Source organism: Scylla paramamosain, chromosome 35 (genome assembly GCF_035594125.1).
Source record: "Scylla paramamosain isolate STU-SP2022 chromosome 35, ASM3559412v1, whole genome shotgun sequence".
Lineage (NCBI taxonomy): Eukaryota > Metazoa > Arthropoda > Malacostraca > Decapoda > Portunidae > Scylla > Scylla paramamosain.
This window is the reverse complement of record NC_087185.1, coordinates 4,925,550-4,950,000: the sequence shown is the minus strand read 5'-3', so window position 1 is coordinate 4,950,000 and position 24,451 is coordinate 4,925,550. Positions and strand designations below refer to the sequence as shown.

At 44.1% G+C, this 24,451-nt stretch overlaps 2 protein-coding genes across 5 annotated transcripts in view; one reads left to right on the top strand and one right to left on the bottom strand.

Annotated features, from left to right (window-relative positions):
- LOC135090591 (stAR-related lipid transfer protein 3-like) overlaps window positions 1–14,618 on the top strand; it is a 90,837-nt gene extending 76,219 nt beyond the window's left edge. For 2 of the 3 annotated variants that reach the window (XM_063987481.1, XM_063987479.1), the window contains 13 exons: window positions 1,311–3,933; window positions 5,633–5,707; window positions 6,195–6,361; window positions 6,492–6,572; window positions 6,830–6,907; window positions 7,220–7,273; window positions 7,398–7,536; window positions 7,655–7,780; window positions 7,925–7,983; window positions 8,204–8,356; window positions 8,549–8,653; window positions 8,858–9,033; window positions 9,388–14,618. In XM_063987481.1, the coding sequence (XP_063843551.1) occupies window positions 5,677–5,707; window positions 6,195–6,361; window positions 6,492–6,572; window positions 6,830–6,907; window positions 7,220–7,273; window positions 7,398–7,536; window positions 7,655–7,780; window positions 7,925–7,983; window positions 8,204–8,356; window positions 8,549–8,653; window positions 8,858–9,033; window positions 9,388–9,607 (1,389 nt within the window). In that variant the 5' untranslated portion in view covers window positions 1,311–3,933; window positions 5,633–5,676 and the 3' untranslated portion in view covers window positions 9,608–14,618. The remainder of the gene's footprint in view (window positions 1–1,310; window positions 3,934–5,632; window positions 5,708–6,194; window positions 6,362–6,491; window positions 6,573–6,829; window positions 6,908–7,219; window positions 7,274–7,397; window positions 7,537–7,654; window positions 7,781–7,924; window positions 7,984–8,203; window positions 8,357–8,548; window positions 8,654–8,857; window positions 9,034–9,387) is intronic. The other variant, XM_063987480.1, reaches the window with a different exon arrangement.
- Window positions 14,619–16,717: 2,099 nt separating this feature from the next.
- Window positions 16,718–24,451, bottom strand: part of LOC135090588 (uncharacterized) — a 98,794-nt gene continuing 91,060 nt past the window's right edge. For both annotated transcript variants that reach the window (XM_063987467.1, XM_063987468.1), the window contains exon 2: window positions 16,718–24,419. In XM_063987467.1, coding sequence (XP_063843537.1) covers window positions 21,163–24,419 — 3,257 coding nt within the window. In that variant the 3' untranslated portion in view covers window positions 16,718–21,162. The remainder of the gene's footprint in view (window positions 24,420–24,451) is intronic.

Here is a 24,451-nt window from a genome sequence, read left to right as displayed (position 1 = left end):
TTTTAATTTACAAGATTATGTGTACACAAGTTAAAGGTTTTAATTTACAAGATTATGTACACAAGTATTTCATTCACTGTTAGACTTGGTTTTAATTTACAAGATTATATACACAATCACAAAAAAAGAAATTGGTTAAAATGTACAGAATATATATATATATATATATATATATATATATATATATATATATATATATATATATATATATATATATATATATATATATATATATATATATATATATATATATATATATATATATATATCATCCTTGTTCAGTAGGCAGTTTTTTTTTTTTTTTACGATTCTCTTAACCCACTAGTTTTCCAATAGAATCACGAACTACTACGCTATTTCACTACTGCAATGCAACACAACATCAGAGCCACTAAAACCTTAGAATCTTCCCTCAGTGACAATATTTACAAGATTTTCTAGGTTCTCTTGTAGGACACGTTGGATATATATTTTGGAGATGCGAGGGAGAGGAAGATGCAGGTCAGACCCTTGATAATGGTTCCATACATATTAATGGGGAGTCATGCATATTGATGTACATTTAATCTTGGAGGCTGATGGAGGGGGACAGTTTTAGGAAGGCAGCGTCTCTCACCCAAACAAACTGGTTGGGAAAGGCCCGTCCTCTGCTGCCGCCGCCTTGAGTGATTGCATTCTATGCATTGTAGATTCTGTAGGTGGAGGCCAGGAGTCGGTTATTACACACACACACACACGCACACACACATTCCTACACGTTTTCTATAGGCACCCCTGACTGGGAGAGAGAACGCAAAGGAGTGATGGGAAACTGAAGTACTTTTACACTATTAAGAGAAAACGTTATAGTGGGATACTAACGTATTTTATTCTATACGTGAACACTAACTACTGTTTTCTGTTGTATTCCCGTTTTCCATCACCCTTATCCCTTACGGTTGTGTGCTATTGACTTCCGGTTGTGTGCTTTGATATTACACAATGTAGGTTCTGAATAAAGCACACTTCCGGTTGTGTGTGCTTTGATATTACACAATGAAGGTTCTGAATCCGCAAACAGTAACTTCAGCCATGTATATTCTTTAGTGAGATGTATGTAGTGTACACAGTAATATCAACTAAACTTGCCACAGGTTATTTACCTAACTGAACCATACGTGCTACATTGTTCACCCCTATTTTTCCTTTTTTACTGAGATTTGAGTAAGTCTCCATTTTAGTCTCCTGTTTTTTTTTCCCTCCATATTTTTTTTTTCACTGATATGACGGATGGTGGGAAATCCAGTAACATTTTTCCCCGCGGTCTTCAGAATCGGCATCCTCCACGGAGACTGCTGCGCTGCACCTTGGACCTGGAAAGAGGGACACGCTTCTACGCAGACGGTCACAGGAGACGATTATGGCCACCAATACGATCAAATAAGCGCATCTCGTGCCCAAGAAAACACTAAGACTGATGCACTTCAGACGTAATCACGACGCCGCGAGTTAAGTCTTCCGGAAATTTTCGTTACTGAATTAAGTATATATTCGTGTGTATGTTCCGTTATTGCACGAGAAATATTAATATGAGGCTTTAATGAATGGTGACATGATGTCCATTTGGATTTGATACAGGTTTCCAAGTGTTCCAAAGTAGTGACACCAAGCCTTTTTGTTGTTTCCCTCAGGTGGCCATGCCTCGTTGCGTGTCTTCAGGGTTCTCCCGCACTGCTGCTGTTGCTCGTCCTGCAAGGCTGCTTGCTTCACACACCCCCACACTCACACTTCCTACGTGTACCTAGCGTGTCAGACTGTGTGGCTTGCAGTGTTGCGAGTAACAAAGCTTCCCAGTGTACAAAGTTCAGAGAACTCCCTACCACAATGACTTACTTGATTTGATTTTTTTTTTTTCTAGTGACTTTTGGTGTTGAATTGCCAGTTGTTCTGTTTACGGACGCTCTTTACCTAAAGGTTGTGATAAAATAAGTATGTTTTAAATGCCGTTTTTTGGCAGAATAAGGAAAACGTGTGTATTACAGTTGACAATAAACCTAACCTACCTTGCACGTAACCCACCTGCGAGACAAGACTTCCTAATAAAGCTTGACCTACGAGAGAACTTGACCTTCGAGACTGATATTAAACTTTAAGATCCCTTAGCCACGGAAGTGCGGAAGATTACGGGGCTTCCTTGGCTAGACAGACTACGCAGTGAGGTATTCCTACAGAGATCATCATACAGGTGCGTTCCGTTCTCATCCTGTCACTACTCCCACCACAAACCGTTCGTTAACCATCACTACTGGATTTATTATTGACAGCATGTACAATTTACTATTACTCCCAACGCCTATCTTTCCTCACTTTCCTTCTCAAGCTATTTCAAGCACTTAACCTTGCCTCCTGATCATGGCCACAGCAACACACTTGCAAGCGTCAAAACAATGATTAGATTATCTATCGGCTGAAAAATCTTTCGACATGCGCCCTTGCGGAGCCTAAGAAAACGTACCAGCCACCATCACCCCTAACATGTAAACACGGCGTGCGGTACATAGCCGGAGAACAACTAAATCTTTGGCTATACGCACTTCCTCGGCCACGAAGAAAATGGGGTATGTGGAATAGAAAACTATATTCAGTTTCACATACTTGTTTTAGGTAATTTTGTTTTCATACGGTTTTCTTTCCCCCGCAGGGCATAACACTTATAAATCTTATAAACGGCATTTTTTCCTGCTCGTTGCAGAGACAGCGAGCTAGCTTACGTAAAAGGACACTTAGTACACTTGTACTGATAACGAATTATGTAGCCTGCGGTTAATGTCCTGAGATATTTTTTTTTCCCCCGTCGGTATCCAGTAATGTTAAATATTGAAGTGAAAGGCTAAATTACCACCGTCATGTTATCACCTCCAGACGCTATTAGTACTTGAGGGAACAATCGCTCCTATCTGCTGCTATCAAAACGCGCTGATTGTGTTGCCCCGTGGCGCTCATTGTGACATCTATTGGGATACCAGTTCACATTTTACGTCACTATGCTGCTGAAGACTCATGACCTTTATACTACTACTGTTCACGTGCTACTTCCTACCATTTCATAACGGAGCAGCGTTTTCTAAAAATCGGTGCTGAGCATGTTTGGATTGTGTTGGCATTTGATATAATTTTCGGTGAACGGTCTTTATTTAGTGTTAGAAATACTTTATTTTAGAGAAGTACAAAAACTGGAAAAGTTACACGTATAAATTATACTAGATGAAGCACTAACATCATTACTGTTCTAAAATACTCGTACAGCCGGAAGCTGTGACGTTAGACGAGAATCCAACGCGTATTGTACTGGCTGAAACAAGTAAAAACCAAGATTTATTGTAATTGTAATCACCTTATTCACAAAACGTTCCCAAATACCAAGTTTCAGGAGAATCCAACGCGTGTTGTACTGGCTGAAAATGAAGTAAAGACTAAGATTTATTGTCATCACCTTATTCACAAAACGTTCCCAAGACCAAGTTTCAGGAGAAGAACCCTACAGGTCTTGTACAGGAAAGGAAAAACACAGCATTATGGAAATAAGCGCTAATTTCTGGAGCCATGTAAAATTACATTATACAACCGAGAGGAATTAATCAAATTAATGAATTAAATTGGGTTTTAAACCCAACAACCGGATGGCAACATTAATGTCATTGAAATATCATGCGAGACTATATAAAGCAAAACGCCACAACTTTGCCTATTACGACAAACATTTATATCCTTTATTCATCATACGCACGTGAAATCCGGTGACAGTGACGTTAAAGGTTCGCGGGTGAGAATCCGACTCGATCCGTCTGCACTGTTGATATTTTGTAAACAAACTCCACCTCCTGACCACTTCCCAAGGTCTTATCTCGGCAATTGGTCGCTCCTTTGACTCCTACACCACTTTTAAAGCCATGGGTAAGAGTACTAATCATCCTACGCGGAGGAACTGGTAATAAGAAGGGGATAAATATATAGGAAGTGTGTTGATTGAGGATTTTTTGGGCGTGGGAGCAAGAACAAAGGGTGGTGATCATGACCCTGGGAGTGCCCCAATTCTCTGATACAAAGGGGGATAGATAATAAATGCAATTGCACGATTTTGTGAGGTTGATTTGGGTAAGTAATAAAGAGAAAGCTTGTGTTGGGTTTTGTGGGAAATAAGCAGTTTGTATGGACGTGTCTGTATCTTGTCAGGTGTTGCTGCTTCCTGGTTTTGGTAATTGCTAAGGAAATATGTTGACCATGTAAAATTTTTGGGGAAATTGGTGTTTCATATGGATGTTTGTATCTTGTCATGTGTTCCAATTTTCCGGGTTTGGTAATTACCAATGTTCAGGAAATATGGATTCATTTATTTTGGAGGCATTTTTTTTTTTTTTTTTTTCCCAATGACTTCTGGAAGTGACTTGTATCCTCTCACACTATGTGATAAAGCTGAAATTGTACAGAAAATGTGATATTAGTACCCACAGGCAGAGCCCATGTCTTCCTAACATCCTTGGGGTTACTGGAAAATAATAAAAGATGCAGTCAAAAGTTTATATGAGATTTGATGTCCAAAGAACACACACCATATTCAATTAATTTTTTGCCTCTTCAAAATAATAACTTTGTACAGTGACAGACTGCTTCTGAGACACATGGACAGCTCCTTTCAGGGCTTGTGCAAGGAGTGTTATGTGATGCACTATCCACAATTTGCACTGTCTTCTTGGTATCAAAGTGGCAACTCTTCATCCTGAACATTATCTCAGGGAAGAGGAAGAGGCCCCTGGGGATCAAATCCAGCAGGTATAGGACTAGGGAGTGACACTCGTGCTAGTGTAGATGAAAACTATATTTTCCACTTGAGTTTTGCCACAATGAGGTCTATAGAGCCTGGGCATAAACTTGGAAGTGATGGGAAGCCAGTTCAAATTGGACAAGGATTGCACAAATGACCACATACAATGCTGACAATACTAGCTACAAACTTGATTATTCCTTTATCCTGACAAATTAATTCAACTTTGACATTTTGTACATTCATAAGGTCTCTCTTGAAGTGTGAATGAAACTCAAAACACCATCTGCTTAGTATTTCATTGCCACAGACCTCCTGTATAATTTCAAGGGTTTGTTGGCAAATTCCCAGGTTTCAAACATAATTTGGTGCTTGTTTTCCACTCAACTTTGAGAACCAATGTAAAGTTGTAAGTCAACATGGGGAATTGGCCACGAAAATTAGTTTAAACACAGGTTCTGATGATCACGGCATGCCAACTTAGGAATATTACTGCATTTTCTTGCTACATACTCATAACTGTGACCTGCATGGTTCGACTGCAATGGAAACACTCTTGGAACTTTTGACTGCACCTTGGATAGTGTCTGGGAATTTGAAAATATTACAAAGCCATTATACCTACCATGATAAGTCTCCCATAACATGTAGCATGCATGGGACAGAATACCAAAATGTCATTTAGAATGCAAAATACCTTATTTCTGGTGTACAGCAAACTTTCACAGCTGATATCATTAATGCAGTGTGACTGACATCCTGAAGTAATATTGACCAGATGGCATTCTTTCCCTTAAAAACAAACTCTTAAAAACAGCTAACCTTCTGCAGATTTCTAGGTGACGACACAGCAGTTCTCACACAAGACCACTGCCATGTCACTAGCCGGCCACCGCTCTCCTCTGGGTAAGTCCAGCCATGACGCCAACATAATATCTGTCCTTCTATTCCCAAGGTTAATCAGTATGTTGAGTCTTTTACATGGACAAAATTGATAATACTATTTGATATAATGGCAAATATTAGAAAACACAGAAATTACACATAACTGATGCTCCAGACAACTAGTTTCTGCAGCCATCTATTGTCAAGGGATGTCTTACTGGATGATCCTGTGAAAAAAGAAATTATTATTATCATGAGGCAGAACTTAAGACACCATTGCATTATCATTTCTAAGATCTCAAAGCCTAGACACTGCACTTTGTTATTAAAACAGTCTGACAAATTGTCTGAAGTATTAATATTTTTAGAGAGAATTTTTGCTCTAAAGATAAAGTGAAACATTTTTTCTCTGAGGATTTAAGATCTCCAAGCTCTACTCCTTCATTACATCTTATCATCAGCAAATTTTTTGTATTCATTTTTTAATAATGATTTTCACCCTTTACAGTAGGAGGGCCTGGCAGTTTGAATACAGTGTCTGCAGACATATGGATAGCCAACCAGCTCCCGGGAATGCAGATAAACGGCCGCATGTCAGCAGTGCGGCGTTTCTTCTGCCTGTTCGTGACCTTTGACTTCCTCTTCACGGGCCTATTTTGGGCTATCTGCGTGCTAGTGAGTTGTGACGTAACCTACACCTCGACTGGAGGCTGCTGTGATTACTTAAGGCCCATGAACTACTTGTGCATTACTCAAACTGATCATGGTTAGAAAGATTTTAATGTGAATTGTAATTTTCTCACAGATTAAAGAAGGAGGAAAGTATAGTGCATTAGTTGAGGAGATCATCCACTACAACATACGTTCCTCTATATTTGACATCGTGGTAAGTCAGTTCCTGTATCTGCTTCTGTTTAAGGTGATTATAGAACCCTCCAAGCTAGGTAGCAAAGACCACATAGCTCTGCAAGGATTACAAGAGTTATGTCAGCTTCAGTGAAAAATATTATTGTCTAAATATGGAGACATTTCTGTATTAAACTGCCAAGCTTCATGATTGTGTATATATGGAGACATTTCTATATTAAACTGTCAAGCCTCAGATTGTCAACACCCCTGTATTGACTGTTGTGTTTGTTGCAGATGGTTGCTGCCGTGCGGTTCACACTCCTGCTCCTTCTGTACGCTTTGCTCCACATCAACCACTGGTGGATGGTGGCAGTAAGTCCTGCAGCCACCACCTTACAAAAAGTCTGGCTTCCTTTCAAACCCATAAATCTTTAACCTTATCCACAAGATTTTATATCAATTGACAGGTTTTATGTTCCTCTCTGTGATTGCTTACACAAAGCTGACTTTGTATTGTAGTTTTTTTTTTTTTTTTTTTTTTTTTTTTTTTTTTTTTTTTTTTTCAATATAAACTAATTTAAGCTGTGATTACTCCCATAAACATCTCCTTTTTTATTGTAGGTAAAAAGTGTATTATATGTCAAATACAGATAATATTTAAAGAAATATTCACCACAATTTCAGATAACTACAGCAGGAAGCTGTGCATTTTTCATATCCAAAAGCTTAATGTATGAGGTGAGTCATGTGTGAACAGATATTCACAATAAGACTAAGAAAGTTGAAGTAAATTGATGAATGAATCTTTATACATTGAAATTTAATAGGAATGTTTCTATCTAGCATTGCCTTCTTTTCACAGTGGCAAGGGAAAGATGCATCCAGTTATCCATTCGAGGTGACTCTGCTGCTGCTTTCCTTCCTCATATCATGGATAGAGGCCTGGTTTGTGGACTTCAGAGTCTTGCCTCAAGAAAACAGAGCCAAGAGTGTGCTTGAGGGTAAGATGGTAGGAGAAATGATACTTATGTACACTAGGGAGAGTCTTCATAGTTTCTTCCCCAAAGCCTGTTTACACTTGCCTTCCTGTATCCTTTATTGATAGGACTTCTTTTCCAGCGGCCAGTAATTGTGACCACCAGGAGACTGACCCACTACTGCCTGGGCTGGACCGGGTGCGGGACTACCTCAGCGCCTACTCTGAGACTGTAGGTGACTTCTACTCCCCAATGGAATCTCCTCTCGGTAAATAAACATTGTAGAATATTATCTGTCTTATCTATTTATCCTCTTATGTCTGTTCTTGGAAATAATTGTATGCTGTTCATGGCAAGATATTTCAGCATTTTACTGTTATTTTCTGGTTAATGGAACCATCCTTTATTGCAGCTTCTGATGATGAGGAGGAGTATGGGGGACACACAGTCAATAGAAGGATGACTTCTGAAGTAAGATTTTGGATTTTACTTCAGATCAATATATATAGAAGTTGTCATGAGAACTTGGATCTCTTATATTCAAACTTTTTACTAAAATTATAGTTCATAAAATATTTTCATATAATTAACACTTTTCTTTGGGTATAACAGAAAATTCCAAACAACATTAAAACTGTAAGCATGACCATTGTAAAATTTACTTGCAAACTGATACAGTGTGTTCCCTTAGGAGAGAGAGCTTCAAATCAGCGGAGTCGAGGCGCTGCAGAAGGCCTGGGAGACCATCCACTCCCCAGGCTGGAAGCTGGAGAAGGAGAGTTCTCACGGAGACACCATTTACACCAAGCTGGGCTCAAGTGGAACCAAAATATACAAGCTTACAGTAATATTTCTCCAACAAGATTTGTTTCTTGTTTCTGCTCCATAATGTATATATATATAACCACTCTATATAAATTGTTATGTTTTGTTAAATGTTACTGTGAATTATGCTAACCCAGTCAAAAACTGTATGGGATTTGTCTAAGAAAACTTTAATGCACAACAACTTCAATACGTGAATTTTATCTTTCAGGGTGTAATTGACACAGATTCCAATACTTTGTTTAATGAAATTGTGCATAATATTGAAAATATGCCAAGTTGGAACAAGGCTGTGACTGTGGGGAGAATTATTCAGGTGGGTTAATGTTATAAATTCATTATCCTATTCCATGATTTATATTCATACTCCCATTCCACTCTAATTGTCCCTGTATTGTGTGTTCATTGTGTGACAGACATATCCTGCCTGAACTACTTTTTTCTTGTAATTGTAGTTAAGCTAGTGTTTTATTGTCCTCTGTGAGTGCCATACAGGTAACCCACTGCACTTTGCCAGCAGAGTGTGGACAGCAGCACAGATGTGGTGTACCAGCTGGCGGCGGAGGGGCCAGGTAGGGTGGTCACTGCAAGGGACTTTGTTAATGTCCGCCACTGGAAGAAGATTGGCAACTCAATGGTGTGTGCAAACATCTCGGTGGTTCACAAGGACGAGCCACCACAGAAGAGCATCGTCAGGTTTGTTATTAAAGTTATGCCAGTTATTTTTATGTGTATCTCAAATGCATGAAAGTTGGGATGGTAAGAATTTAGGCTAGTGAAAAACTTGAGAATCACGTGTCTCATACAGCACAAAACTTGGGAGGGTATTATACATCCAGCTTCATCAGTAACAAGTCTGCTTATATAGAAGGTTAAGGTAATGCTCTGATAATGATACATATCTAAAAATCTCCATGCAAGAGGGACGTACTGCAGATAAAATGACCCATGCTGCTGGATGAGTCTTACAATTTTCTCTTCCATATTTCTTCCCCTTTGTTCATGGCTTTAGTATAATGTCCAAAAGTAACAAGTTTTATGTGATTCCAGAGGGGAAAATGGGCCGTGCTGCTGGGTGTTTCAGCCTGCAGAGAACGCACCACGGAAATGTTTCTTCCAGTGGCTGCTGGACACAGATCTGAAGGGCTGGATCCCCCAGTACGTGCTGGAGCAGGCCCTCACCTACGCCATGACAGACTTCATGAGTTGCCTGAGGAACTATGCACCAACTCTCAAGACTCAGACCTCACAAAGAAAAGGACACAGATAACTTTTATCTCATCATCTCAAGTTGGTAAAAACATGAACCATATCAGATCATACAAAAGCAATAGTATATCCTGTCCCTGAACATTTAAATTCCATTGTATGTATGTTGACATTATGCTATTTAATTTGAGCTTTCATCTGTTTAGAACACAAGTCTTGTAACCCATTCTGCTTTGAACAACAGTTAAATTTTCACTTTGGTGTGTGGAGTAACTACCAATGTTTTGTCCTCCCAGGACTTCGTTAAATTGAATCACTCGTATCCCTGACATATCAGTGCTGTTAATTTTTTATATACAACCTTTCCTGTAGTTCTTTTGTTCATAATCATTCTTCTAAACATTGGATAAGTGTCTCCATTTAATAGCCTTCAGAGTATTATGAGATATTAAATTTGTGTTGTGCTTTCAGAGCATGAGAATGAGAGCTGTGCAAAGGCCAGTTGATTACCAAATTATGCTCTCCTTTCATTCTAAAAAGTGAAGGACATCCACAAATTTTTTCTACATATTCAAGTGTAGTAATGAGACAAGGGCTGGATGGAAACATTTGGTTCCTGAAAGTTGACATTGATATGGAAGAACTTCAAAAAACATGTACAATGCTAGAAAACTTGGATAAAAAAGATATTATTTCTTCATCCTTACCCTTTAACTTTTTCATAATAATTTGTAATTCACTTTATCCACAAAGATATTAATTATATCCATCTTTAAGCTAATGTTGGACTCATCTCGCTCATTATTCTCAAGGATCCATTCCAACATTATTTCTTTCCATACTCATTCAGCTTATCTGTTAAAGCATTAATGTTTTTCTGTGTTATTGTCATAATATTATAATCAAAGTATATTATAGTGATATCAAGTGTATTATTCTGAGTAATCTTACAATTGTTTAATCTTTGTTTCTTTTAAAATTCAACTGATTTTAATATACATATCACCCAGCTACAACTTTTGTGGTGTGGTGTATATTGTTTGTGGTCTTTTTATACAAAATGTATATAGAAAAAAACACACACACACACACACACACAGGTGGAAAGGATTGCTGGCCATTTACTCTTGTAGGGACTGTGAGGTCAGAGCTCCCTAACCTACTCGTACCTACTCTAGCTATGGCCAGTATTACACAGGAGCATTTCTGGCCTTCCTGCATAGTGAGTTCCTTTAATAGTGACTTAGGAGAGAAACCTTCACCATAGGAAATTATCTTTTGATGACAAATTTGCCACTACACTGGTTTTGACAAATTTGTGAACAATTATTTGCTTAGACAAGAATTTTTCCACCAAAATCCATGTTGAAGGAATGCACTAAGAAGGAGCAACAGTTTATGAAAGAAATGCTTCCAGTGTAATAATTATTTAAGTGGGCAGTCTTCTCTGTGAAAGGGGACTAGCTAAGTGTCTCCACCTGGTCAGGGAAGAGAATCCAACCCTGGACCTCTTGGCTGTGAAACAAGTGTGCTAACCAAAATGCCACCACACCACCTGCAACTGTAAATAACTTGTCATATAAATAAATCATAATGCGAATGTATTATTTGTAGAAAAGCAAGTGACTGCAATGCTTGTCTCCTTGAATCCGTAAGCTTAAGAAACATTTGTATATATTCCATGATCTTTCTCATTTCCTTAATTTTCTTGCATGTCTGTGATATGAATATTATTGCCTTACTTGTAATACTAAGATGCAACCTTTCTAGAACTGTTTCTATTCGCCATTCCTTCATTACATTTAAACCTTTATGGGGACAGGTGACATGCTGTGTATATACAAATGTCCAGCCTCAGGTGGGCTTGCTCATTAGGGATGTACTCCTGCACCTTGCTAATTTTCATTCTGCTAGTTTAAAGTTTTACCCCAAATGCTACCTTCAAATCTTCAAATGCCAGATTGATTTCTTTAATCAATGATTTCGTGATGCAATCCTTTTTCTCAAATCTTGAATATGAATTACCTATCACTTGTACGCATCTGTCAGTATGTCTTATACGTGCAAATGTGATTCGTGTATCCCACAGACATTCATGTTTTGTATATATGTAATGATTACATGTCATTGTTTTATAATGGCTCTCTAACGAAGACAGACAAAGGTCTTCATGAAAAATTAATGTATTAAGTACTTGCGTAGTTTAACAGACAGCGAACAAGAAGCTGCTACATATCCTTGTCCACCCAATGAACACTCCGCCCACCCATCACTGTCTGCCAAACTTACCACAGCACTCAGTGAACCCTCCTTCCATATATTTTCTATCCCCTCTACGCTAATCTCTTTCCTCATAATCTATCTGTATAGACAGGTATAAAAAAAACTGGCTGGTAATCTAGGTTGTGATGCTTGTAGAATGAAAGGTAGCATACTTCTTGACATTCATATAATAGTTACAAACGAGTGAGGATGCTGTAGTGCAGAACATTGCAATAATAGCAAAGTGTGAAAGGGCACCAGTTACTTTTGTTAATTTTGCAATGTATTGTGAAAGCTATCAGAACTTTTACCAAACCAAACCAGTGAAAATGCATGTTCTTGGGAGACAACACCAGTTAGATTTAATTGGAGGTCTTTGTGGCAGTGCAACTCAGTGTTGCACCTTGACAATAGGACTGGTTCCTCAGAATGAAGCAATGCAATGTAAATGTATACTGTTGGGGAGGACAAAAGTTATGTTATTAGGGATGGCGTATTTCAGTGACAGCTTGACAATAAGACTAGTTCCTCAGACTATGCATATTTTTAAGTAGTACTGTTATTGTGTGACTTTGTTGCTGTCAAAGAAAGACTGTCTAGTTTCTTAGCTATAGATGAGATGCTTCACTCACTTCATACTCATTACTTTTGTCAATGAGGCAGTCATAACAAGCCATAAATCAATAGTTACTTGTTAGATTTTATTCAGCTATTATACATATGTTCTACTCAAGATATACTAAGAGAAAGCTATTCTTATGGCTGGAGTTAGTATTTTAAGCAGGAATATACTCACCAAAACTTATAGGGATCTGCCATAATAGAGACTTTACTGTAGCACTTATTATATGAATCAGTAAAACTTGATTCAGTGGAAATATCACAGTTGAGAGTGTAAAGCTTGAAACTCTAAAACCCTTATATCACAAAATTGTTGGTTTAGCACTAAGTTTAACACACACACACACACACACACACACACACTTGGGTTGTACTATTCTCATGAGGAACATGTGATATGCTAACCCAAGTTTCGGGCATTGATTAAGAAAGGCAGGTCATGAATGGCTTGTGGCATCTCATTGCTATGTTATTTCTCTTGAAATTTCTAAGGTTCCTCTTGCTGATATTTCTAGGTATTTTTAATCACCTTTAAGAATAAGTTACACAAAGAGACATGGTACATGACTCTTGGCTTTGTGGCAGGTTGTATGATGTGTCTAGATTAGGAAGACACTCCTCTCAAATGTATCACTTTTTATTATCGTTATTATTATTATTATTATTATTATTATTATTATTATTATTATTATTATTATTTTACATCAACAATGGTTGATTTATCTCTTAAACAAGAAACTGCAACTTGAATTTTGCTGTCAGAGCTTTTCATAGTAATAATTTAACTATTCAGTCTTCCTTTTCTGTTTTGCGTTTATTCATCAACCCAAATATTGTCCTAAGCAATTAGTAGCACCATTTCTGTTTAAACTCAAGGAATGCTGATGTTAGATACAATGTAGGAAAGAAATAGGAGTGAAGGTTGTATGATACTTGATAAAATGAGATGCATTTGAGTGTTACAATTCACAGGAGAGGACATGGTTAATGTTATAGGTTGTGCATTACAAGTCAGTTGTATCCTGAACTCTGAGTGATCTGTGGCTCTAGTACAGTGTGGTCCATTACACAGAACCATCTTCCACATGACCAACAACTGTTTTGAGAGTGTGGGGCCGCCTCCTGTTTTGTGAGAATGGTTTTTAGTTTGATGTTGGAGGTTTCAGTCTATGGAGAGTGTACAGCTGTCATTCACAACACATTCCAAGCCTGAATGGTGAAACAATTGCCTGACAGCTCACCAGTTGTACTTTACACTGAGAGATGTCCAATTCACCACGAAAGGAAACCACATGATTGGTGTAAGCACCAGGCACAGAATTTTATGATGTTAAAGATATGCATTACCATGTGCTGACCAATAGCAATTCGGCCTAATTACACTTTGGATATGAATGAAATATCACTACAGCAGTAATATCATACAATTCCATATTTTTCATTATTTTATCCAGCTTAATCCAAAGTAAGAGACAGGCTGTACTCATTCACTGAGCTGCATTTTTCCTAAGGTTGTATTTTGGATGTCCCTTCATTACTCAATTATTCAAGCCTATATTGTGCCATTTTTGTTACTGAATCTTTAAGGGTATTGTGTGTTGTACAAAACACTTCTAGATGTAAATAACATGTATGTAATAACTTGAGTGATGAACAAGTGTATATTTTCTACTACGAAAGCTTTATTTAGTTCTCTGGGCATCTTTTTGTGTGCATACGTTAACAATCATCCTGTAGTGAGCTATGCATTACCTTTGTTTAGTTTGTTGTTTTACTGGTATCAGTTGGACATAGTGATGCCACAACCTGCCATATGCAGTGAGGGGAGATGCTCAGCTGTGATCAGTAGTTTACTGATCTGCCACACTTGCTCTGCATTCAGTGTTTTCCCCGAGTCACAGTCCTTATGTCTATTATAATCTGTCAATGGGCAGGTTTTGTGTGAAGACTCAGCTTTTGAGAAGACTTAAGAATGAGAGGAAATGAAGCATGACAGATTAATCAATTTCTGCATCTGTCTCAACCTCAGGTAAAGGTATTTTTCATATTTACAGCAATGTACTGTTTGATTTACGATACCAAAGTATTACTGGGTGAGCGGTGAGGAGCTTGACCTGATCTGTGGTGGTGGAATACTCCAGAGCCTTCATGTATATACCTTTGTTATTAAAACAGGAAAGTGCTAATTAGTCTCTTGCTTTCATTATCTCCTGTACTCACAGATGTAAATGAAAGAATGATGAAGTGGTATGTGTACATGCCAAGTCACTGAACTTTGTAGCTTCAGTGATTTCAATCTGTGTACTATATATAATTAAGCATTAATTTCATAGTAATCATATCAAAGAACCTTCTACCTACCCTCTCTTCCCTAACTTTGCTCCTTATTTAAATAAGCTCTATGAATATTAAGCCATGAATGCTCTTTGACATCATTTCAGTTCATAGTCAGCACACACACACACACACACACACACACACACACACACACAGTCCTACCCGAAGATCGGTCACTGAGCTCTGAGCTCTTTCCGTACGGGAACGACTGGCTGGGAGACCAGCAGACAACCATAGGTGAATCACACACACACACACGCTCTTACTGTCTGAATTATGCACATGTATGTTGTCCTGAGGTCTCAAAATTAGACACATTGTTATGCACACAGCTGACCACCACCTCTACATTCTGCTGATCTAGTAACAGTGATGTCCTCTTTTATCATTCAAATAGTGACATTCAATACAGTCCAGTACTGATCTGCCAAAAAAGATGAAATACTGTAGATGAGTTTCATAGTTGTGTCAAATGTGAACACTAATGAAAGTCCTCTATAATGCTAGAATATCTCCATACAATTTGTAATAATCACTACTCCTGGAATTCCTTATAGATCCATTATAATGTTTTTTTTCAATATGACAAAAATGACATTGCCCTCTTTGATACAACAGAGTGCAGGTGTGCTGGGTAACTCTCCCATTCACACACTCAAACAATGAAGGAGTGAACTCTCCTCCTCATTACACTTTGAAGAATGTACATTTTCCTGCCAAGTTAGGGAGCCTGTACTGCAGCTGCTGAAGTATTAGTAGGGTTAAGGAGCCTCATGGTGGGCTGTGTGGTCACTTGAGATGTTATAGGTATTAGATTTTATTGTGGAAATATTACCCAATCATGAATGTGAGTGTATACATAATTCAACATGTGTTTGTAGCATCATTTGTTCTGTGTATACAAGTTTGGTGCATTACAATGCATTTTTTTTCTTTTTTTATAAAACCAATGTTTTGTATTTATTTATAAACGATAATCTAGTATTTTTCAATAAAGATGCATATAAAATTGTAGTGATTTACACAAGTAATAGATTAGCCAATCTCCAAATATAAACAGAATCCTGAAAATTAATAGTAAAAATCATATTTTCAACTGGAGGATTTTCATGCAGTCTAGATACGAGCCACAAATAATTAAACAGAATTACAGGATCCAATTAAATATCATAATTATCAATATCTGAGTATCTATTCATCCATCTATGTCTATACCTACATACCTGTCCCCTCCCCCTCTCTCTCTCTCAGGCCTATAGTAGTCCCAACATGAATGGAATAACCACAGGCAGGGCTCCCCACCCCCTAAAGCCGTCACCAACCACTACAAGCTTGCATAGTAAGTGCTGTGGCACAAGTCGATGCACGATGCCTGGTATCCTTGAGTTCGCACGTATAGCACTGCAGAAGGCTGAAGGTGTAATAATACTGTCAACTCAATTACGCGATCGGGACTCAAAACAGCTGGTAAACCTTTGCACCGTGTTACTCAAATCAGCGGCCATTGCAAAGATCCCACCATTACAAAGCAACTCGTCCCTAAATTACGTACCGTTTGTGGAATTCTTGGTGATGTTCACAGAAGGATTTCAGCGTGATATAAGCCGATAACGGCGTTACAGCGCACACCGACGTACCTCCTTGTTGTCAAGCTGGCCTCCACTGAATCTCAAGTCCGCCACCGGGGGGTAGGGCGGTCCGAGTCATGAACCTTGCTTCGGGACTAATGAAGTGCTTCGAATACATTTTCTTTTTACAGAGAGAGAGAGAGAGAGAGAGAGAGAGAGAGAGAGAGAATAATGTCCTCCTTTTTACTGTGAACCACCAAGTGTAACTAGCCATCACAGGAGGCAGTGGGTCGAGAGGCAACGTCCCGTCTGTGTGGTGTGTTGCAGGCAGGTGTTGTCATGGTAGAGAGGGAGGTTGGGACACAAGGGAAGGACACAGTACATTCTGTAGTAGTCCTGGCAGAAGGTTTTATTTTAATTGAAAGATTGTACATTTGTACAACACATGATAAAAATGTGTTACTTTCTACTTACAACAAAATTACATTGTATATTTACAACCTGTGTACATTCCATGACAGAATTGGTCAACAGACAGAGCGTAACAACGGAACAAGAAGAGGGGGCGGCGCCCCTGGAGGCAGACAGTGAGCGTTCCCCACCGGCTGCCTCTGCTGCTGGACACGAGGTAAAGTAATATGGTCTGAGAAAAATATGTCGTCATATGTCCGCAGTAACATGAGGCTTCGACGAAGACGGTCCCTAGTCTACCGAGAGGTAAGCGGCGGCGAGCGGCGGCGGCCCGGCGGGGCGGCGCCAGGCGCGGGTCCTGCCGCCCCGCCGGGTCGCCGCTGCCCGCCGCTGAGGTGTAAAGTAAGGATAACATGTTACAGAAAGCGTCCATGGAGGCTAAAATGTCTTTATGTAGTGTATATAATCTCTATCTATAATACATCTTTGGCATGACATCGCCATGACCCGCGCTGGGGGAGCCGCCTCCCGCCAGCCGCCACACTCAAGCACTCATTTAGCAACATTCGCGGTACATTTTTTCCCGAAATATAGAACATTCTTCCTATATCTTAACAACATATTAATAAAACTCATAAAAATCATGCTTTGTAACAATATAATGGCAACATGATGGTCAGGCTGTAGTACACCGCCGTGGGTCGCCGGCGCGGCGCCTCGCTGCTACTCGCGGGCCATACAGGTCGCCGCCGGCGGTGTCAAGGCCACACAGCGGAACCCCGCCGCTTGATGGTTCAGTAGTCGTATATCATATCAGTAGGAATATTTTGATTACAGCAAATAATATGAGCTGATCCTCGAGTCGTTTCAGTGTCACCTAATTAGCTCAAAATACTCCCTACTTCCAGGGTCACTACTCTCACTGACTTTTAGGGTACGTCGGCGTGGCGGCGCGGCGGTGGTGGGCGGCGGCGCCTCGCGCTGTCTGACGTGACACGCGGCTCAGGACACCACAGCCACCAACACCCGCGCCAACGCCTTCCTCATTTGATTGGTTACAGACATCACATGATTATTAACACCCTTCTTAGTGCCTTGAAACAACAAACAATGTGCCAGCTTGGAAGAGCTCCAGCTTTTCTAATACTGAGGTCAAACCTTCTCTCGCCCTGGTTCTTGGTTAGACAACGAAATCAAAATCAAGATGGAAAAAGTCTCGATTTCAGCATCATCAAGGTGACTGGTAAAAATACATTGAGTTTTCTCTTAAATTGGAGACTGGTGCGTATTTTTACCACTTGATGGAGCGTAGCATTGGAATTTGTATGGAGTTTTCTCTGACAAAAGTGAATATTGATCATAGGAGCAGCAGTGGTTTAGATGTCACTTCACTATATCACTTCTGTCCTTCGGCTTGCCACTCCTACTGCCTCGGACCCGTCTCCTTCCCCTTCCGGGACAGTTACTCCAGACGCGGCCAGCGGGTCGCGCCGCGGCACACACGAGCGGCCGGTGGCTGCCTCGGCTGCACTGAAGCGGCGGTGACGTAAGCAAGAGAAAATCGATAGACGTAAAAAGTAAGGGATCTTGATTAAAAGAGCGTAAGAAATAAGTTGTGCGCGGACAGTGACATATTGCAAACCCTGAACGAGTGTCCAGTGGGTGGGTGGGGGGAGGGTGCGGAGTGCAGCACATGTGCCTGGGATGGCCCACGCTGTGCTGTAGCAGCAGCACGCCTGCGCATGAGCACCTCCGAGCAGCATTTCGCCTAAACCTAATCTTTGGTTATTTTTGATTATGTATCCAAAATGCAAAAATTCGTTCAATACATATGAAGCTGCGAAGTTGGAATGAGGCAGGGTGAGCGCGTGCATGAGTGGCGCGGGAAGCCAGCAGAAGGGGCCGTGGCAGCCATGGCAACACGATGCCATCAAGGCGGCACCGACCGGCCTGCACAACACTTTCATGACATCCACACCAATGGCATGCACCAACACTTTTCAGAATAAAACGGAAAAAAATGTCCCCAGCTCTCGCTCCGCAGGGCAGCAGGACCAGAGCGGCGTGAGGTCCCCCCCCTTGTCCTGCGTGCCGCGAAGAGCGAGGCTGCAATGCTCCCCCAGCTAAGCCAGTGTACATTTATCTAATACTGCAAAGTGTCACCACCACACTGAACACGACACACTCGTAATACTGCCTCCCGTCGGCCGCCTCACACGCGAGTCTCGTCTCCCCAGCCTCGGCGACAATCGCTTCAGAATCACGCCAATTATTAAGCATCCGCAAGTTGTAACCTCGTTAGGTGATGGCCTCAGGCTGCGCGAGGACCACCATTCGACACGATAACATTCTACACATTCCAATGCGAGCGACAAATCCAAGAATCCTATCTTTTGAACGTTTCATAGAACTATTTTGACATGGGGAAAAGCATTAACTTTTAATCCAACAGTACTTCTTTTGTTTAAGTTTCTGGAAGCGTCCCTGAGGGTTCAACAGATTAGTCACACAAAGAGTATCAATTTTTCATCCTCTGTTCCCCTCAACCTGCGGTGCCTGAGATGATACAACCCTATTTACTTGACGCGGAAAATACGGTGACATCTCAAGCTATCCCCTGACACAAGGCGAGGGAGAGCCAAGGGGGGAGTGAGGGACTGGGGGGAGGGAAGGTATGTATGGAGGGAGAGAGAAAGGATAGGAATGAAAGGTGTGGAGAGATGTCAAGTGAGGGAGAGTACCTAATGAGGAAAGGTATCAGGTAATGGAAGGAGTGTTGCCTGAGGAAGGTGTGTGTGTGTGTGTGTGTGTGTGTGTGTGTGTGTGTGTGTGTGTGTGTGTGTGTGTGTGTGTGTGTGTGTGTGTGTGTGTGTGTGTGTGTATGTGTGTGTGTGTGTAAAGGAAAAGAAAGATAAAAAATAATCCCTCCATTATTGTGACAACTCTCTCTCTCTCTCTCTCTCTCTCTCTCTCTCTCTCTCTCTCTCTCTCTCTCTCTCTCTCTCTCTCTCTCTCTCTCTCTCTCTCTCTCTCAGACTCATTTATCTCCTCCAGTTTCTCTCCAGTTTCCCATTTCTCTCGCCTCATTTTCTCTCCACTTTCGCTTCCACACATACTCTCTTTCCTTCCCTCCTCTCCCTCTCTCCCTCCGGCTTCCAATCCTCCTCCTCCTTCTCCTCCTCTCCCTCTCCCTCGCACATTATTGAGCCAACCTATCCCTGGAAGACACTTAACACACTGCTCAGCAAACCCTTTAAGGAGCAAAACAAATGAAGAACGACGCAAATTAATATCATCACGACATATTCTGCTGCGAAAATATGACGGATAATTGCACCAGCGAAACGTAATATATTTATGAATACATCTTGCTTAATACTTAGCACGAAACTCTCTTATATATGTGTGTATGTATTGTTATTGGTTTTTCTTATATATATGTATATACGTAATGCTCCACTCCCGTCCACTCTCAGACTCCGGGTTATTTATTTATTTTATCTATCTTATTTATTCCTTTCCTTCGTGACTGACTGGGAATTAAGTAAGACTCAAAATCGAACTCAAAAGTTATGGTGGTGGAGTGAATTCGAGAAGAGGCGCCTTAAAACCCAAGTATTTTGTCTTTTTTATCGTATCTTCTAACTATTGAACTTGCATGCGCACGCACACACACACACACACACACACACACACACACACACACACACACACACACACACACACACACACACACACACACACAAACGCACACACGCACACGGAAACTTGGTCCATCATACGACAGCGGTGGGGGCAGCGAGCCGCGCCCCGCACCTGGAACCATCCCGCGAGAACGTCCAAGTCACGAGAACTACGATAAAAATATTCCCTTCCCCGGTGAGGGTCCGGGCAGCACTTTACAGTTTTCTATAAAAACTCTTCACTCACATCAACTGTAAAATACACCTACGTATTGTCACAGACACACCAGTAAAACCATGTTAGGTACATTAATTAGATTATTACTTGAACTATAATAAGGAAAATCATTGTAGATTGTCTCGACCCTCGGCGTGAGGAGGAGTGTGCTGGCTGCGTGGCGCGGCAAGTTTTGGCAACATCTGGTGGTGAGCAGCTTGGCGACAGCACGGGTGTCGCGGGAGCCCGGAAGACAGGGCGGGAGCCTCGCCGGCACCGCCAGTCTCTCCTCGACAGCTTCAATGCGTGAACGAACACTTCTTTTTCCATCCGCGGCGATGCCCCGTGAGACACCGCCGCCGCGACGCAGCGCCGGCCTGGACAGGACACACCAACTGGCAACCTTCAGGGTCGCGATGCACGACTGAGGTTCCTCACCAGGTGTGTCCAGCGCCGAGCTGCTGCGGCCCTGCCTGGCACACCTGGCACACCTGGCACCGGTGGGGGGGGAGGCCACTCACGTCATGTTGAGGGGCGGCGGCGGATGGCGGTGCAGGATGCTGGTGTCTCGGGTCGGGGAGCTGTGCTGAGGATACTGGGGGTCCAGCGGCCCCCTCGGGGAGGAGGAGGCTCCCTCGGGCACCCCTCGCTCGTCCCGCAATCCCTCTAGTTTGCTGACGCCGCCATTCATGATCGGTGGCCCTATCGGGGGACCGATTAAGGGTCCGATGGGTCTCATGGGAGCTCCCATGGGTGCCCCGACAGGCGGCCCCGAGGGGCGGGAGGTCATGACACTCTCGGGCACGATGGGTGTTGTGTAACTGAGGTGACTAGAGACAGGGTAGGGCGGCGCGAAGGTCTGGTGGGTGTGGGGCTGCTGGTGGGACCACGCGGGCGAGCACGCCTGATCTGCCGCCCCTCCCGCTACCCGCACCTGTCTGGGGCCACACTGGTGCGGCTGGCTGGGGTTGGCCACCATGGAGGACGTCTGTGGCCCCGGGTGCACCTGGGAGTGGAGTGTGCGTGTGTAGGGAGGCCCGTCCCGAGACGAGACTGGCGGTGGTGGCCGCGAGTGCGAGTGTTGGGAGCCGAAGGGCGGAGGCTGAGGGAACCCGATGGCATCAGGCGGCACGAGCTGGGGCTGGTAGTGGACCCCGAGGGGCGCGGGGATGGTGCCTGGATAGGAGCCTCGCTGGGTCAGGGGCGGGTGCGACCCCTCGTAAGGGGGGCGTGCCTGCGGCGGGTCCTCGTAAGAGTGGTAGTGTACCGGCACTCTGGGGTTAGGGTAGTGGGACAGCGAGGAGTGGGGGCGCGCGGAGGGCGGCGGGGGCACGCCTCGCATTACCAGGGAGTCGGGAGGGAGGTGGCCGTGCACGGACGCGGGTCGCCTGCACGAGGCCATGTGGGGGTCTGTGAGCGCCGGGGTGGGCATCTGCGGCACCATCATGAGGCCGTGGCCCGAGGTGTCCGGCAGCGGTTGGGACAAGGAGTGGGTGAGGGCCCGCATGGGCACTGGGGCTCCACCTGGACGAATCAAATCAGGTGGAGGAGACTCTCGTGGGCCAGACAACCGGGGTGGAGGGGGAGCCCTGAGGTCGCCCGTGCTGGCGTACACGTGCACCACCCGAGGCGCCTTGGTGTGCGTGAGAGTTATGGCCGGAGGCGCAGTCGAGGAGGAAGGCGGGGGCGGCACCCCCTGAGGCGATAGGTCTGACGTGGGGGTGTACAAGATGTCCTCCTGCAGCGCTGGCAGCACCACCCTGTTCTGGGATGCTCGGCGCCGCTGGGCGGGCTGGGAGTCTTCGTCTCCAACATCTCGATAGGGCCAGGTCATGTGGGAGCCGGCCATTCCAGGCTGGGCCATGGTTGGTGGTGCCAATTGAGTCGCCATCTGCTTCAGGAGGTCTGTGGTGGACCCAAAGCGAGGCTTGATACCCCGCACCGAGGGTCGTCGGGAGAAGCCATGATCCTCCAGCTCCCCTGCGTCGTAACGTCTGCGGAGACGCTCCATGCGGCCCGCGTCTTGGCGCACAAACTCTGCCAGCTCGTCTATGTCCACCCCGCCGATGGGCAGCGCCTGCAGACCGTTGATGGGCAGCTGCAGCTCCCCGTTGGTCTCGTTGCTGCTGTAGCCGCTCTCGGTAGTGCTCGCCCCGTCCACGTCACTCTTGCCGGACAACCGCGGGGAAGACTGTGACGAGGATGGCACGGACGAGGACCGGTCGTCGTGAAGGGCCTCGTCGATGTCTTCGAAAGTATAAGAATCAGAGTTGGAGGCAAGTGAGGAGCGGTCGCCAGGGAGAGTTGTGACACCATTGGCGCTCACATGAGGCGTCCCTGCCTGGCTTGCCATCTGGGAGAGGAACTGCTTCCTGGCCTCCGCAGTGGACGTTGTTGGCGGCGGAACCTGCTGCTCACCCTCCGCCTCCTCCCCCTCCCCCTGGGCCTCGAGGGGCAGTGTTCCCTCCCGTGTGTACCTGACGCCGCCGCTGTAGATCAGTTTGTCGGTCTCTTCGTCGGTCATGAGGTCGGCGAGGGACACGGCGGGGATGATGCCTTGGTACACTGTCGGGGTCGTCGACCCTGAGTGAGGCTCAGGAACCTCCTCTTCCTCCGCCTCCAGCACCGCCCTCGCCTGGCTGGGGAAAAGGTCGGCTTTGAGCTTCCACTCCCGCACGTCTCCAGGCACCAGGATGTCGGTGGCTCGCAGTGACGTGGTCTTATTGAACATCTCGGCAAGTTTGCGATATTGTGCTATTGTCTCTTGTACTTTGGGGTCCATGGACTTTGACAGGTCCTGGCTCCCATCGTCCTCCTCATCGTTCGGCTCCTCCATCCCCTCCTCCTTCTGCTCGGAGTTGCCGTTGGTCGCGTCCTCCGAGGCAGTGAGCCACTTGAGCTTCTCCAGGAGGGAAGTCTCTCCTTTGTCATTCTTATCGTTCTTGTTGGTGTCTTTCTTGCGAGCCTCCGAGAAGCGGATGAGGGATCGCCGCAGGGCATTGCGTTCAATCGCTCGACGCACCTCGCTGTTGGTCCTCATGACGCCTCCCGCCACGTGGGCGACGTCAGCGTTCTCCAGCCGCCTGATCCTCGTCTCCGTCATGGTGGAGTCTGAGGACTGAGAGTCAGAAGAACTCTTTGACTCGTCGCTGCAGACGCTGGTGTTGTCGCGTCCCTCGGCGGCAGCAATGCGGCGCCGCATTTCGTCGTAGCGCTGCATCGACTCCTTGATCTGCTCGTCATCCATCTGTGGCGGAGGCTGTTTCTCTTTATCTTCCGGCAGACCTTCCTGCTCGGCCGCCCCGGCACCGCCCTCCGCCTCGGGCTTGATGGGGCTCAGCTCGAGATGCCAGTCGTGGCGCGGCTCGCCAAGCAGAACGCCTAGCTCCCGCAGCTTGGGCATGAACCTGGCCAGCGCCGCAGAGTTGGCTGCGTCCAGCGGGATCTTGTCAAGCGGCAGACTCTCCAGCAGGCTGTACTCGTCCCGCCCGGAGAACCTCACTGAGCGACGCGGCTCCTCCGCCTCCTCCTCCTCCACCCTCACTTTGGTCTTCCTGCCGTCACCGTTCTTCCACAGCTTCCCGCCCTTCAGGATGCCCGTCTTGGCCACCTTGGGGTCCGAGGGGTCCTGCTCCCTGCCCTGCATCAACTGGTCATGGTGGCGCACGTTCTCCACCGTCAGCTGTGTGGGTGGCGAGCGGTGCGTCACCAGGTCTGGGAGGTGTGGCCGCGGCGCGTCCGCCTCCACCAGGCCGTCCCCGCCAGCGTCAGTCTCTGCGGGAGACCAGAACAGTGTTAGTGAAGCC